General features: G+C 36.6%; 1 protein-coding gene across 2 annotated transcripts in view; it reads right to left on the reverse strand.

The window, feature by feature from the left end:
* The window catches only part of LOC149259866 (peptide chain release factor PrfB1, chloroplastic-like), a 213,762-nt gene that overhangs the window by 129,262 nt on the left and 71,376 nt on the right, over positions 1 to 13,124 (reverse strand). For both annotated transcript variants that reach the window (XM_089419267.1, XM_089419275.1), the window contains exon 3: positions 6,861 to 7,081. In XM_089419267.1, the coding sequence (XP_089275393.1) occupies positions 6,861 to 7,081 (221 nt within the window). The remainder of the gene's footprint in view (positions 1 to 6,860; positions 7,082 to 13,124) is intronic.

Raw genomic sequence — 13,124 nt, forward strand, 5'->3', positions numbered from 1 at the left:
ATTGCAGGTTTTGAAACGGTGGAGGAGGCCGCTCTTGATGGGCAGTTTTGGACAGCTGTGAGACAGGTATTGGATTTCACCAAGCCAATTTATAACATGATTCGGTTTGCAGATACAGACAAACCAGTGATTGGCGAGGTGTATGAGCAAATGGATACCATGTTGGGGGAAATAAAAGACATTGTTAATAACAGAGATCCCGACTTGTACAATCTGATTCACGATTGTGTGTGTGAACGGTGGAAAAAGCTTAACCTTCCACTACATTGCTTGGCGTATATCCTTACGCCAAAATACTACTCAGATTCTTGGTTGGGCAAACCTGCAGCAGGGGGTGGTGTTAGGACCAAACCCCATTTAGATCGAGAGGTAACTAAAGGATATCTGGATGCATTAGAAAAGTTGGTGCCTGACAGGGAGGAATGTGCAGCTGTGCGCCTTGAAATAGGCAGATACTTCACTGGCAGTGGTTTGTATGGTAACTTCCATGCAATGGACGACAAAGATAAATTTGATTCTCTCACATGGTGGGAAACATATGGCAGCGACGGACTTTTGCGAAAATTGGCATTGAAAGTTCTTGCACAGGTTGTAAATTCTTCTTCTGCAGAGAGGTGTTGGAGCACCTACAGTTATATACATAATGTGAAAAGAAACAGGCTCAACGAAAACCGAGCAGAAAGCTTGGTTTATGTGCACTACAATTTGAGGTTGTTGAGCCATTACTGTGATCGGGCTAATGAAGATCCCACATATAAAATTTGGGACAATCACCCTGAGGACGACAATTTAGAGGATGGCATTGTACATATGGAAGAACTAGAAGATGAGCTTGTACGGGATGAAGCTGAAGCAGCTGCAGCAGCCATGCCACCTCCACCTCCACCATCCAGTAGCAGTTCTCGGGGCCCGAGTCTTGTTCCATTGCTGTCGCCACCTCCATCGACACCCTCGCGTGGAGGCTCTAGTTCTGGTCGTCGGTCTGGGCGGGAGACTCCTAGAAGACCGCCAAGACCTACTTATACTCCTGGAGACTCTCGTGGCAAGGGCCACTTGTAGATTTACAGTTTACTTGTCTTTTTTAGTTTCTATTAGACTTGTCACTTTAGTTTTCATAACTGTTCAGTGTTGAGTTTTGAGTCCTTGACTCTTGACTCTTGACTCTTTCATATCATTATGACATTATGATATTTTTTGTAAACATTATATCACTGTGACAATGAAAATTTGAAGTTTGAAGTTGGGCCTTGGCAATTATAACTCATTGGTAATGATTGTGAATTATGAATATGATGCTTTGTGAAAGACTAAAGTTGTTTCATTTCATCTCATTATTCATGTTTCATTTTATAAATTTTTAACATTTCATATCATGTTAACAGTTAGAAGTTAGGACTTAGAAATATCTTCGATATTACTTCTTGTAATGGTTAAACTTGGCTTACAAGTACAACTTGTTACTTTGGTGATCAATGATGATAAATGTTATTGAATTGAATGTTATTTTAATTTATTATTTTACTAAGGTTGATGACGATTATAATTTCTAGATGATTGATGTGATATGGTTCAATGATCAATTTATGTTTTTTTATGTTTTTTATGTCTATTTCATCATTCTACATGTTTTTGTTGACATATATGTATCAAAAATTAAAAAATATAAAAAATATATATATTTTTAAAAAATCGCTCCGGGATTCGCTCCCAAACCGGGAGCTTCTGAAAATGGTCGCTCCCGCTCCCGCTTCCGCTCCCGCTCCCCGCTCCCGCTCCCGCTCCCAAGTAACACTGGCTTAGACTGAACAGCGAAATTCCTTCTCTCTTCGCCTTTGAGCTCTCCAGCTGATCAACTGCGCTCTGATACCATGTGAAAATTCCACAACTGGAATCCAATTGCAGCAACTGGTATTATTTCTCCTAATTGTTAATTAATTAACAATTTGTCTGCTACGGCAAATATCGAAATAAACACACTGCAACCTTCACAAATAAAATTATGCAAAAAAATAAAACGCTGGAAGCTGAGAAATGCTAACACACACACATAAAATTAACACAATTATTTTTGGACAAATGTCCCCAGAAAAACCTAACTTGGGAAAATCGGTGCAGTGGCTAAGGGTTTTAATATTAAGCAGCAGTAAAATAATCTAAGTACAACTGGATACCGAAACTGGCAATCCTACTGAGAAACACTGGCAAAAATCTAGAGAGGAATTTTCCTCACCCCACAGGCAATTTCTCGGCACAACTTGCCTTCAAAATTTCGGCCCACTCAGCCTCTGTGTCAGCCACTGCGCTGCTCTGCATAGCTAGCTAGACGTCTAGCCTCATAATGGACTTTGATGAAGTCGTTTTGCCTTCTGCTAACCAGAAAGATGTTTCTTCGACACTCTGGGACTCCTTCCCCGCCTCTGGAACTAAAAACGTCAATCTCTCCCAACAAATCATCTTTGCCTATAGAGGCTGCTACGTTGCCCCAGCATCAATCACTCTATGGCTCTCTTCCCTCTCTGCAAATGCACTCACCGGATCTGGAAACCTTCCTCTGGCTTCACTGTCTCTGCCCCTCTCACTACTTCGATCTCACTAGCTCTCTCTCCGGCAACTGACAGCTGCTACTCTGGAAATCAATCTACTCATGAAATCGAACTTCTCAAGTGTCTGCTCCCAGTGCCCATCGACTTCTTCTTATAATCCTTTGTTGGGACTCCAACTGCCAAGATTAAATCTTAATCGATGGCTAGGATCATCTTGAAGTCGATCTGTGTGAGGTTATAGACTATTCACGCCTTGACTTAATTAATACTGATTAATTAACCATATTCCCTAAGTTTAGACTTAGGAAATATTTAAAAATTGGTTGATAATCTAATTAAGTCATTTCTAGGCGGAATTTCGAGAAACGATTTTTGGGTTTTGGAGATTTCATGTATTCTAGCCTCTCCACAAAATTTCAAGGCTAGAACAAATCTGATCCTACAAAAACTAGCAAGGTAAACGGTACTTCCACAAGCTTCGGAACATAACAGAGTTCACAAGTTTTATCTCAAAAGTATACATACAGATAAGTGTAAGTTTGGAATAAAATAGGTGTCAAGGGTGCACAGAATTGTATTCTAAGAGGACCGAAATAACACAAGTTTGTGTTGGTTTTATATCCCCTCACCAAGCTGAGAATGCTCCACTAAAATAAATGTGGAATTAAATAACTTAAATGGTACTTCAGATTTGTAGGGAAAATAAGGAGGGCTCGGATCTGTGGTATTTAATATGCATGCAATAGTATTGCAACAAGGTTTCGGTGGTATCTAATTAGGTCAGTTAAACCTTAAACAAAGTTTGACCTTATTTTCAAGAAATATTCAGTTAAACAAGCCGGCAAGTATGACATTATTAGGCTATAGTCACAAGGCCCTAGGCATGTATCAAAATGATCGAACTATTCAGAAGATTTCCCTAACAAAGGGCCGAAGATCTCAAGTAAAGGGCCACAAGTATGTGTTATAAATTGAATAACCATATAGAAAACCCTTGCTCTGTTACTGGATCAACTCATGTCCATGATCAACATCCAAAAAGAGGAAAACCAAGCTCTAAAGGAAACCGAATCAGGGAATTCTTTATGCTTAAAAATTATGCTCAAATTATGCCTTGGATCTGCTATAAAGAGAAGGTTGAATGGCCTTGGATGCTCGTCGTAGCCCTGTACCAAGCAACAAGAATAAACCAACCTCACTTGTTCTCAATCTCCTTCATTGATCTAGGGGATTGCACAGGGGCCGCAAATATTTTTGATAAAAACAAATGAGTATAACCCAGCGAAACCCTTAGCCCAAAAGTAAGCAAAAATCATAACCCTTCTGCAATATTTCGACCTCCTTCAAGATTGATCAAGACTACCTTAGCCGCAGAGATATCTTGCCTCATATCAGTGTCAAAATCTTGCCCTTGAAGTGAGACAAGTGTCCGTTTATATGGATCTTGAGGGTGCTATATGAGGGAGCCGACTTGTATGATTTTGGAGGGAAAGATTGAGATTTAAATTTCAAATTGGAGCCAAAAAAACCCTTCTTCAATTAGGCTGAATTACACTTAGACCTGTAATTTGGGAACCATTTTGAATTTGAAAATATTAATAATTAAATTTACTTCTTCAAAACATCCTCACTATCCAATGAGATGTGCCATCGACTAGCCAATAATATGTTGACACATCATCCATTTGTTGGGGTTTTTGACCACTGGGTGGGGGCATCAACTTAAATTTGACATATCTCTCAAACTGTATAGAGTCGCGTAATGTGTCACATACCATCGGAATCAGCATGATGAGGGTTATCAACCCGAAGGGGTCCAATGCCAAGAATCATGATGAACACGATCAACAAGTGTGACGCAAGTGCAGGGTACAATCATCTTCCAAGGGATTCAAACCCTATATCTAAGGTTTCATCAGTGCATCATCTCATCCATGCATGTCATCATATTGAGGACATCAATGACTCATCCATGCATGCCAACATACCGAGAACATCAATGACGCATCCATGCATGTCAGCATACCAAGGACATCAATGACGATGTCCTGCACCCGCTTTGACATCAATGACAACATACTCAACAGAGACTTTTGCTCCCACAACAAAATGGGCTACTAGCAGAATGGATGGAAAGTCCATCAAATGGATATAAAAACTACCTTCTTGAATGGAGATCTGAAAGAAAATGTTTTTATGTCTCAACCAGAAGGTTTTGTTGTGAAGGGACAAGAGCATAAAGTAGGCAAGCTTATTAAATCCATGTATGGCCTCAAACAAGCACCACGATCCTGTCATGAGGAAGTGACTGAGCATTTTCTAAAACTAAATTTCAAACACTTTGATCTTGATGATGCAACTTTATTTGTCAAGAAAGTTGGCAAAACTGTTGTCTATCTCGTGGTGTTTGTAGATGATCTATTGATGACAAAGAACAACGAAAATTATATTGTATCCATAAAGAAAGAATTGAGGAAAGGGTTTGAGATGACAGATTTGGGATATGTTCACTACTATTTGGGTATTGAAGTAACCCAATATCAAAAATTCATATTCCTCTCTCAAAGGAAGTACATTGGAGATTTGTTTGAACAAATTTGGCATGGTTGAATGCAACCCTTTGTTCACTTCAATGGAACAAAATTTAAAACTCACATCCAAAGAAGGAAATGAATTTGAGATGCAACTAAGTAAAGACAGCTCATAGGAAGGCTTAACTACCTTACTACTACCAAACCAGACATTTCATTTGTTGTTGGAATCCTTTCTAGGTTTATGCAAAAACTTTGTGAGGGTCATTGGTCTACTGCAAAAAGAGTTCTAAGGTACTTGAAGGGAACTCAAGACTTTGGACTCAAATATACACAAGTGGATGACTTCAGCTTGATTGGATACTCTGATTCAGACTTTGATGGAGATAAGGAAAATGGAGTATCTACTTCAAGTTATGTTATGAGTCTTAGATCAGGGGTTGTCTCCTGGAGGTCACGCAAACAATCAACTCTAGCAGATTCCACAACAAGTGCACTCTACTCCTCTTTTAATTGACAATACTTCTGCAATAAAATTGGCCAAGAATCCAAAATTCCATGATCGAACCAAGCATATCAATACAAAGTATCATTTGATTTGACATCATGTTGAGGCCAAGACTATGCACTTACACCATTGTTCCATGAATGAGCAGATCACAGACATCTTCACCAAAGTGCTTGGAAGAGAAAAGTTTGAAAGATTCAGAATGATGCTTGGACTTACAAACACCCCTTCAGATTAAGGGGGGGAATGTGGATACCTTATCCTCTGGGATTGGGAAAAAATATTGTAAATGTGTATACATTAATGTTCCTCTTAATAGAAAAATCAACTGGTGTTGTTACCAAATACCTGGCCTATCACTTTACATGAAATGTCACCTTGAGGCCTATAAATGCCCAGGTCATACATCACTGTATTCATCATCTCTAATATTACATACTCGATATTGTATTTAATCTGCATGGATTCTTTTATGTTATCCCATTTATTTTGGATATTCAATTTGTGAACCAATTATTCGTGTCATATTCAAGAAATGAACTTTGCTCATTTCAATAAACAAAACCAGCATAACAATTCCAAAATGTATCACCTAAGATACAAATATATAGATTCAAGCATACACAGCATACATACAAACATATATATATATATATATAGCCAAACATTAGTGCATGAAAAGAACAAGTGTTCAAAGCAGACCAAAAGTTGTGGAAGCCAAATATATATATATATATATATATATAGAAGTAGCCAAATATTAGTGCATGAAAAGAATAAGTGTTCAAAGGACACTAAAGGTTGTGGAAGCAAGACAAAAATGATACGGGAAACAAATACAAACTCAAAGTCACAAAACAGAGGTGCGGTAAAAGGTAGATCACCATTTCCCAATATTTTATCGTCAACAGTTTAATTCAACTATAATATAACCTTGAGAAAAATACATGACATGCACTTCTTTTCTTTCCAGAATCCAAATATTCAAAATTACAGAGGGTTTTGTCATAGCAGCATGCTTATACCAAAATAAAATCGAGTAAATCTCAGGGATAAATTCAACAATTTTCTATATTTCATGGTTTACAACTCTGTCTTCTGATTAAAAGCAAAACAAAATTTTCATGTCATTGGTAATATAATATTTCTTGTCTAGGTTAGAAAATGATTGGTGTCCATTCAATCTTCCCATGCGTTAACTTTTTCTCACAACAATCAGTCATCATCAACCATATCAGAAACCAGGTCAGAGGGAATGAAGGGAAGTGTGCGTCCAACCTTGGCTTGGAAGTCATTGAGTAGACTAATGTTTTCCTTAGTATTTGTCAAGGCAAGTAGTGTCTCTTGTGCTTTGGAAGGATTATCCCATAGAGTACTGTCAGAAGCCCTATGCTCCAAATCAGATAGATTTGCTTGTGCTTGTTCCAAGCCAGCAGATGTAATTGTCTCCTCCACTCGCTTAACAATATCTTCAACATCTTTCCTCAAGGAAAAGAAATCTAGCACCCATACAGAAGAAAAAAATATTTTAGGCTATGGAGGACCATAGAGACCCCACTGCATATTTCCATCACAACCAAAACAAGGAAACTTTCCAAGACCACAGTTCATCATTCAGTTATATTGTATGAAGTGAGCTACAAGCATAAGCAATGCTAAAAGCCTAAACCAGAAACTGTTTCTGAAATGTTATAAAGACAGTTAACATATTAGATATATCCCTTCATCTCTTTAAGAAAGAGAATTCTGGATATGGAAATCAGGACAGTTGATCCGGGATGATGTGAAATGCATGTGTAAATTTGGGCTCGTCCACAAAAACAGGGAGAAGGACAGGAACTTGTACTTTGAGACCATGACTAAGGCTTTGCAAACACTGATCTCCAACCTAGATTGGAAGAGAGAGGTTTCACTTTTTGGTTTATACATTGATAGGCTAGAGGGTCTTATCTCAGAATCAGCAGAATCAGCAAGCCCAGTGGATGGTTGTATGCTCTTTGGTGTTTTTATTGCCATTATTCCTCAAAACAAAAACCTTTCCAAGACCACAGCTCATTCTAGACAAATTACTCAGTTATATTGTCTGAAGTGACCTATAAGCATCACCAATGCTAAACCAATTGTTGTTTCGGAGATATCATGTGCACTGTTAAGGTATTATATGATGTATCCCTTATCTCTTTAAAAAAGAGAATTCTGGATATCGGAAATCAGGACAGTTGATCCAGGATGAAGTGAAATGCATGCGTAAATTCAAGCTCCTCCACAAAGAGAGGGAGAAGGACAGAAATGGCATACTTTGAGACCATGACTAAGAATTGGTAAACACTGATCTCCAACCTAAACTGGAAGAGAGAGGTTTCACTTTTTAGTTTATACATTGATAAGCTAGAGGGTCTTATCTCAGAATCAACATACCTGGTGGATGGTTGTATGTTGTTTGGTGTTGCCATTGCCATTCTTCGTTTTTGCGGATGATATTATATTCAGAGAAGACACAGTGGCAAGTCTGGTAAACACTGATCTCCAACCTAAATTGGAAGAGAGAGGTTTCACCTTTTAGTTTAAACATTGTTAAGCTAGGGGGTCTTATCTCAGAATCAACAGACCTGGTGGATGGTTGTATGCTGTTTGGTGTTGCTATTGCCATTCTTCGTTTTTGCAGATGATATTATTTTCAGAGAAGACACAGTGGCAAGTCTCCAATGGCAGCCTGACCCTCTAAGGACATTCTAGGATACAACATATGCATGGCCTAATAGTTAATCTTGTTGAAAATTGGCAACTGTGGGATGAATTTCCTTGAATAAAATTTCATTTCTGACCTTTCTAGAGTGCCTTTCTAAAAATTGAAAGTCATGTCTATCTTTGCAACCATGACTTTCCAAAAATAGTAAATCACCTTCCATCAATCCGTAATCATATATATGTGATGGAAAATCACTTAATTGTCCTTAATCAATCTCAATTGTTTAATTTTTTATTCAATCATCAATATTGTTATTATTATTACTATTATCCTCTTTATGATATTATTATATTATTATTATTAAAAAGGAAATTAAAGTCTCTCAATCATGCTAAGTGTAACTCTCCTCAATTAATGCATATGTTACTCTCTCTCTCTCTTAATGGATTCATTTATCTCTCTTTAATGCTCTTACGCACCTCTTACACTCCCTTACACACTTTAATGACTCGTCATAAAAAGATTCCTCTTACACCTCTTTAATGCATAAGTTACATTTCTCTATTTAATGGCATAAGATACACTTCTCTCCTAAATGCATAAGTTACACTCATCTTCTTTATGGCATAAGTTACGCTCCTATTTTGGCATGTGTAAGTTGTAACTCCTGCTCGAAGCATAGGAGCTACTTCCTCATGAATTCGACCTCCTTGCTCTTTCTATATATTTGTGCCTCTCATCCTCACTTGACACACTTGTGCATGTGAAAGGAGAATTCAAACTTGAGAGAGAGAGTTGGAGAGTCTAGAGGAAGATTGAGAAAGAGAAAGAGTTTTGAAGCGCAAGAGCAGACCTTGGAGAGCCAAAGTGATTCAGTGTGTGCATCAGCGACTGCTATGAGATATCTTCTTCAGATTTGGATGAACTTCTCCATTTTCTCATTGTACTTTGTGTCTCTGCTAAACAGTTGATTTCTAATAAAAGAAGAATCTGGTTGGGTTTTCCCTCTGTGGGTTTTGCCCTGGTCATTAACCTAACTTCTCTATCTCATTAAGTTCTTGGTTGTCTTTTTATTGTGCATATGGTTTATATGGTTTATGTTCTATCTACAATTACTTAACTTATATTACAACATAAAGAAGTTTAGAATTTAAATGATTGTAACAGCATAGAACATCTGATTTTTAACATGGTATCGGAGCATTGGTGAATACAAACTCTCTTTCTGCTGGAATATCTCTTGCTGTCCACTCCATTTCCTACTCTCTTTCTGCTAAAATATCTCTTGTTGTCCAGTCCATTGCAGCTCTCTTTCTGCTGAAATATCTCTTGTTGCCCGCTTCATTTGCAACTCTCTTTCTGCAAAAATATCTCTTGTTATTCCTTCTACTTGTTCATTTTCTGCTGAAATTTCTCTTCTTCTCTGCTGCTGAAATATCTCTTGTTGTCCCTTTCTATTTGCTGCTGAAATTTTTGAGCAGATCAAGATGTCTTCCTCTTACTTTAAGAATGAAGAGAAGTTGGATAATGCTTCAAACTTCTTCCTTTGGAAGGTCAAATTAGATATTACTCTTGAGGAACATGATGTTCAAGAGTATGTTGAAGGAGAGGTAGCAGAATCAGCTGAAAACTCGAATGTTGCTATCAAGGCCAAATACAAGAAAGGAGGAGTCAAGGCTAAAGAGATTATCCTTGACTCTCTTGGAGACCACCTCATCACTTACGTCTCCAATTTGAAAAAAGCCAAAGAAATGTATGACAAGTTGATTGGAATGTATCAAGTGAACAACTTGAATCAAATTCTTGCTTTGAAGAATCAGCACAAGAATGTTAAGATGAACAGAAGAGAAACCATTCAAGCATACTTCATGAAGATATCTGTTGTCGCACAAATTGTCACAACAACACTCAGATCGGGGGCTGTCACCCTGATCCCCGATCTCTCCGTTTAAGCCGTCTCCTGCGGCTAAGGGGGATAGACCCTATGGGATGAATGAAGACCAACTGTGGACTAGTTGGGTTGGGAGACAGAACAAGGCAATTTAGCACTTGATTGATTTAGCAATTAATGTACCAGTGCCTTATGGAGTCAATTATTAAATGATTATTTATTAAATGTTGCAGAAGTATAAACCATGTAAAACAATCACTTATCATCAAATAACCCAAACGATGTAAGATTTTCAACAAATGCACAACGCCTTAACGATGATCCATCAATTAAGCTTCAAGAAAAATTAAATGCTTTAAATGATCATAAAATTTAAACGTTGACCAGTTACCACTTTCACATAGCTGACTTCAGATGAACATTTAAGCACGTTTAACCACATAAAAATGATAAATATTGATCCCACATCAGAAAAACTATTAGCCTTAACGAAATATGCCAAGAATTTGGAAACGTGACAAAATATGCTAAGACTAAATGTGACGCAAAAAATATTTCACGAAAAACAACTTTTTGTGATTTTTATATTTTTTTTATATTTTTTTATAAAATTCTAAGATTAAAATAAAACAAGACTAAAATCTAAAATCTAAATCTAAAACTAACACTTTACCATATATACATAAAAAAAAAGAAAAGCTAAATTCTAAATATATAGAATAAACAAAAATAAATAAATAAAACACTCAAATCTAAAACCTAAAAAAAAACTTTTTTATGCCTTTTATGAAATTTTATATTTTATATTTTTTTTATATTTTTAAATGAAATAAAACTAATTCTAAACTAGATGAAAATTAAAATATATTAAAGAATCTAATTCTAAAAACTAAGATTTAAAACTAAACAAAAATCAAACTTCTAGATTTTTTATATTTTTTTATTTTTTGATATTGACAAAATCAAACCAAAGTAAAAATTTCTCATTTATTAAAACTAAAGCCTAAACAAAATCAAAATAAAACAAATGAAAAATCAAATCTAACCCCTTTTTAATTTTATTTTTTTTATATGATTTTTATTAAAATCTAATTTTAAACAAATTTAAATCTAAACTAAATTTAATCAAAATCTAAAACCCTAAAAAAAATCTAAAACTAGAAAATAATCTAAATTAAAATCTATCTAAAAGAAAAAAAAAAAAAAAACTTAAAAGGGAATTTTTTTTAATGAAATAAAACTAAATTTAAAAAAAAAAAAAAAAAAATCTAATTCTAAAATCAAACCCTAAGCTAAACTATGATCAAATCTAAATATAACAAAATGAAAATCTAAAAAAGAAAAAAAAACAAACTAAACGTTATTTTTTTGTTTCTTTATCATATGAAACTAAAACTTAAAATTAAAACCTAAAGTAGTATCTACGTTAAACTTTACCTATTTAAAAAACCTGAAAATAGAATTTTGCCTTGCTTGGTGTTTGGTATTTGCAGATCGATGAGAATTTGCCGGCGACAGGGATGGCCAGAGGAACTCGAGCGAGGAGGCAGTGATTGCAGCGTGATAGGTATGGGCTGCAGAAGAGCTGAATGTGAAAGAGAAATGCGTGGGAAAAACCACACGCAGGCAGATGAGGATCGAGCTGTAGGTTGAATGCAGTGGGTACGTTTTTGCAGATGATCAACCGGAATGGTACGTAGAAAATAGAGGAGCTGAGGGTGCAATTCTTGTTTGTAGGTTGCCTGGAAGCGTGGTTGGAGAATGCGAATAAAGCTGGACGGAGGCAGCATGGAGAGGCAGCAGAAGCTGCGTGAGGATCCAGCACGCAGGGGTTATGGCAGCCACTGTGGGATGGGACTTTGACGGTTCTGGCAGCCAGGAATGAGAATGGACGCAGGTTTGAAGCTTGTTCCGCCTGCTGCGATGTGCAAGTATAACAGCGATGAGCACTAATCTATGGGCAGTAGCATGAGGAACGAATGTATGATCTGAAGAGAAAACTGCATGGGGAGACAGAGGGAACATGCAATGATAGAAGAACGCTGAAGCTGCCAGAGGGTTTTACTGGCAGCAATGAAACAATCACGCCCAGGTGCATAGATATGAACACAATCTGCCAAAAAAAAGATATTTAACTTCTCAACCACCAAAATGAAACCCAAAAACTCAGAAAATCGCACCAAAATTTCCGGATCTGAAGGTGACTGAATTAGAAACCCATGGACAGCAAAACTGTGACCCTGTAAAACTGATTGTGAGGAATGCAGGCTCTGAGTTGCTTCACATTGCCTAATGGAAACCCCCTGATCAGATTGCCTGATGGAAAACCCTAAAAAAAAATAGAATCTGTATCTGCAACCTGAAAACAATAGAAACAAATAGCCAAAACCTGAAAATGCAAAAAATAAATGAAACTCTAAAAACCCTAAGAACCAGTTAAATAATTACAATAATTACAGCCCAGAGGCTCTAAATAGCCAGATTTGTCAATAATCCACAATAATATTTTCAAAATTTAAATTTAATGTGAGATACTTCAGAAAACCCTGCATGCATTCATAAAAAAAAAATCAGATGATAAGCCCGGGATTAAAATTGGTTGGGCTCTTTCAGAAAACACAATTCGGGAGTTGGCTGGTTCAGCCGAGAACTTCCCCTAACGCCCGGTAAACTCAAAACTAAGATTTCCTGCACAGCTTAAAATCAATCATTAACATAGAGGGAAAAAACAATAGTGAAATCCAGATCAAATGGAGATACCTGCCATTATATTTCAGAATCTAAACCATCATTCAAACCCTAGAGATCAGACAAGATACCTGTGCCTGAATCAATCTTCATCAAGCTATTATCGATGACTGAAAATAAAATTATGCAGAAAAAAAAAAAAAAAAAAAAAAAAAAAAAAAAAAAGGTCTTACAACATTTCTAGAAGAGTAACACCAGTAAGATTTTTAACCCC

This window comes from Pinus tabuliformis, chromosome 6 (assembly GCF_031772625.1).
Source record: "Pinus tabuliformis cultivar Carrire ecotype Pingquan chromosome 6, CPIR1, whole genome shotgun sequence".
Classification (NCBI taxonomy): domain Eukaryota; kingdom Viridiplantae; phylum Streptophyta; class Pinopsida; order Pinales; family Pinaceae; genus Pinus; species Pinus tabuliformis.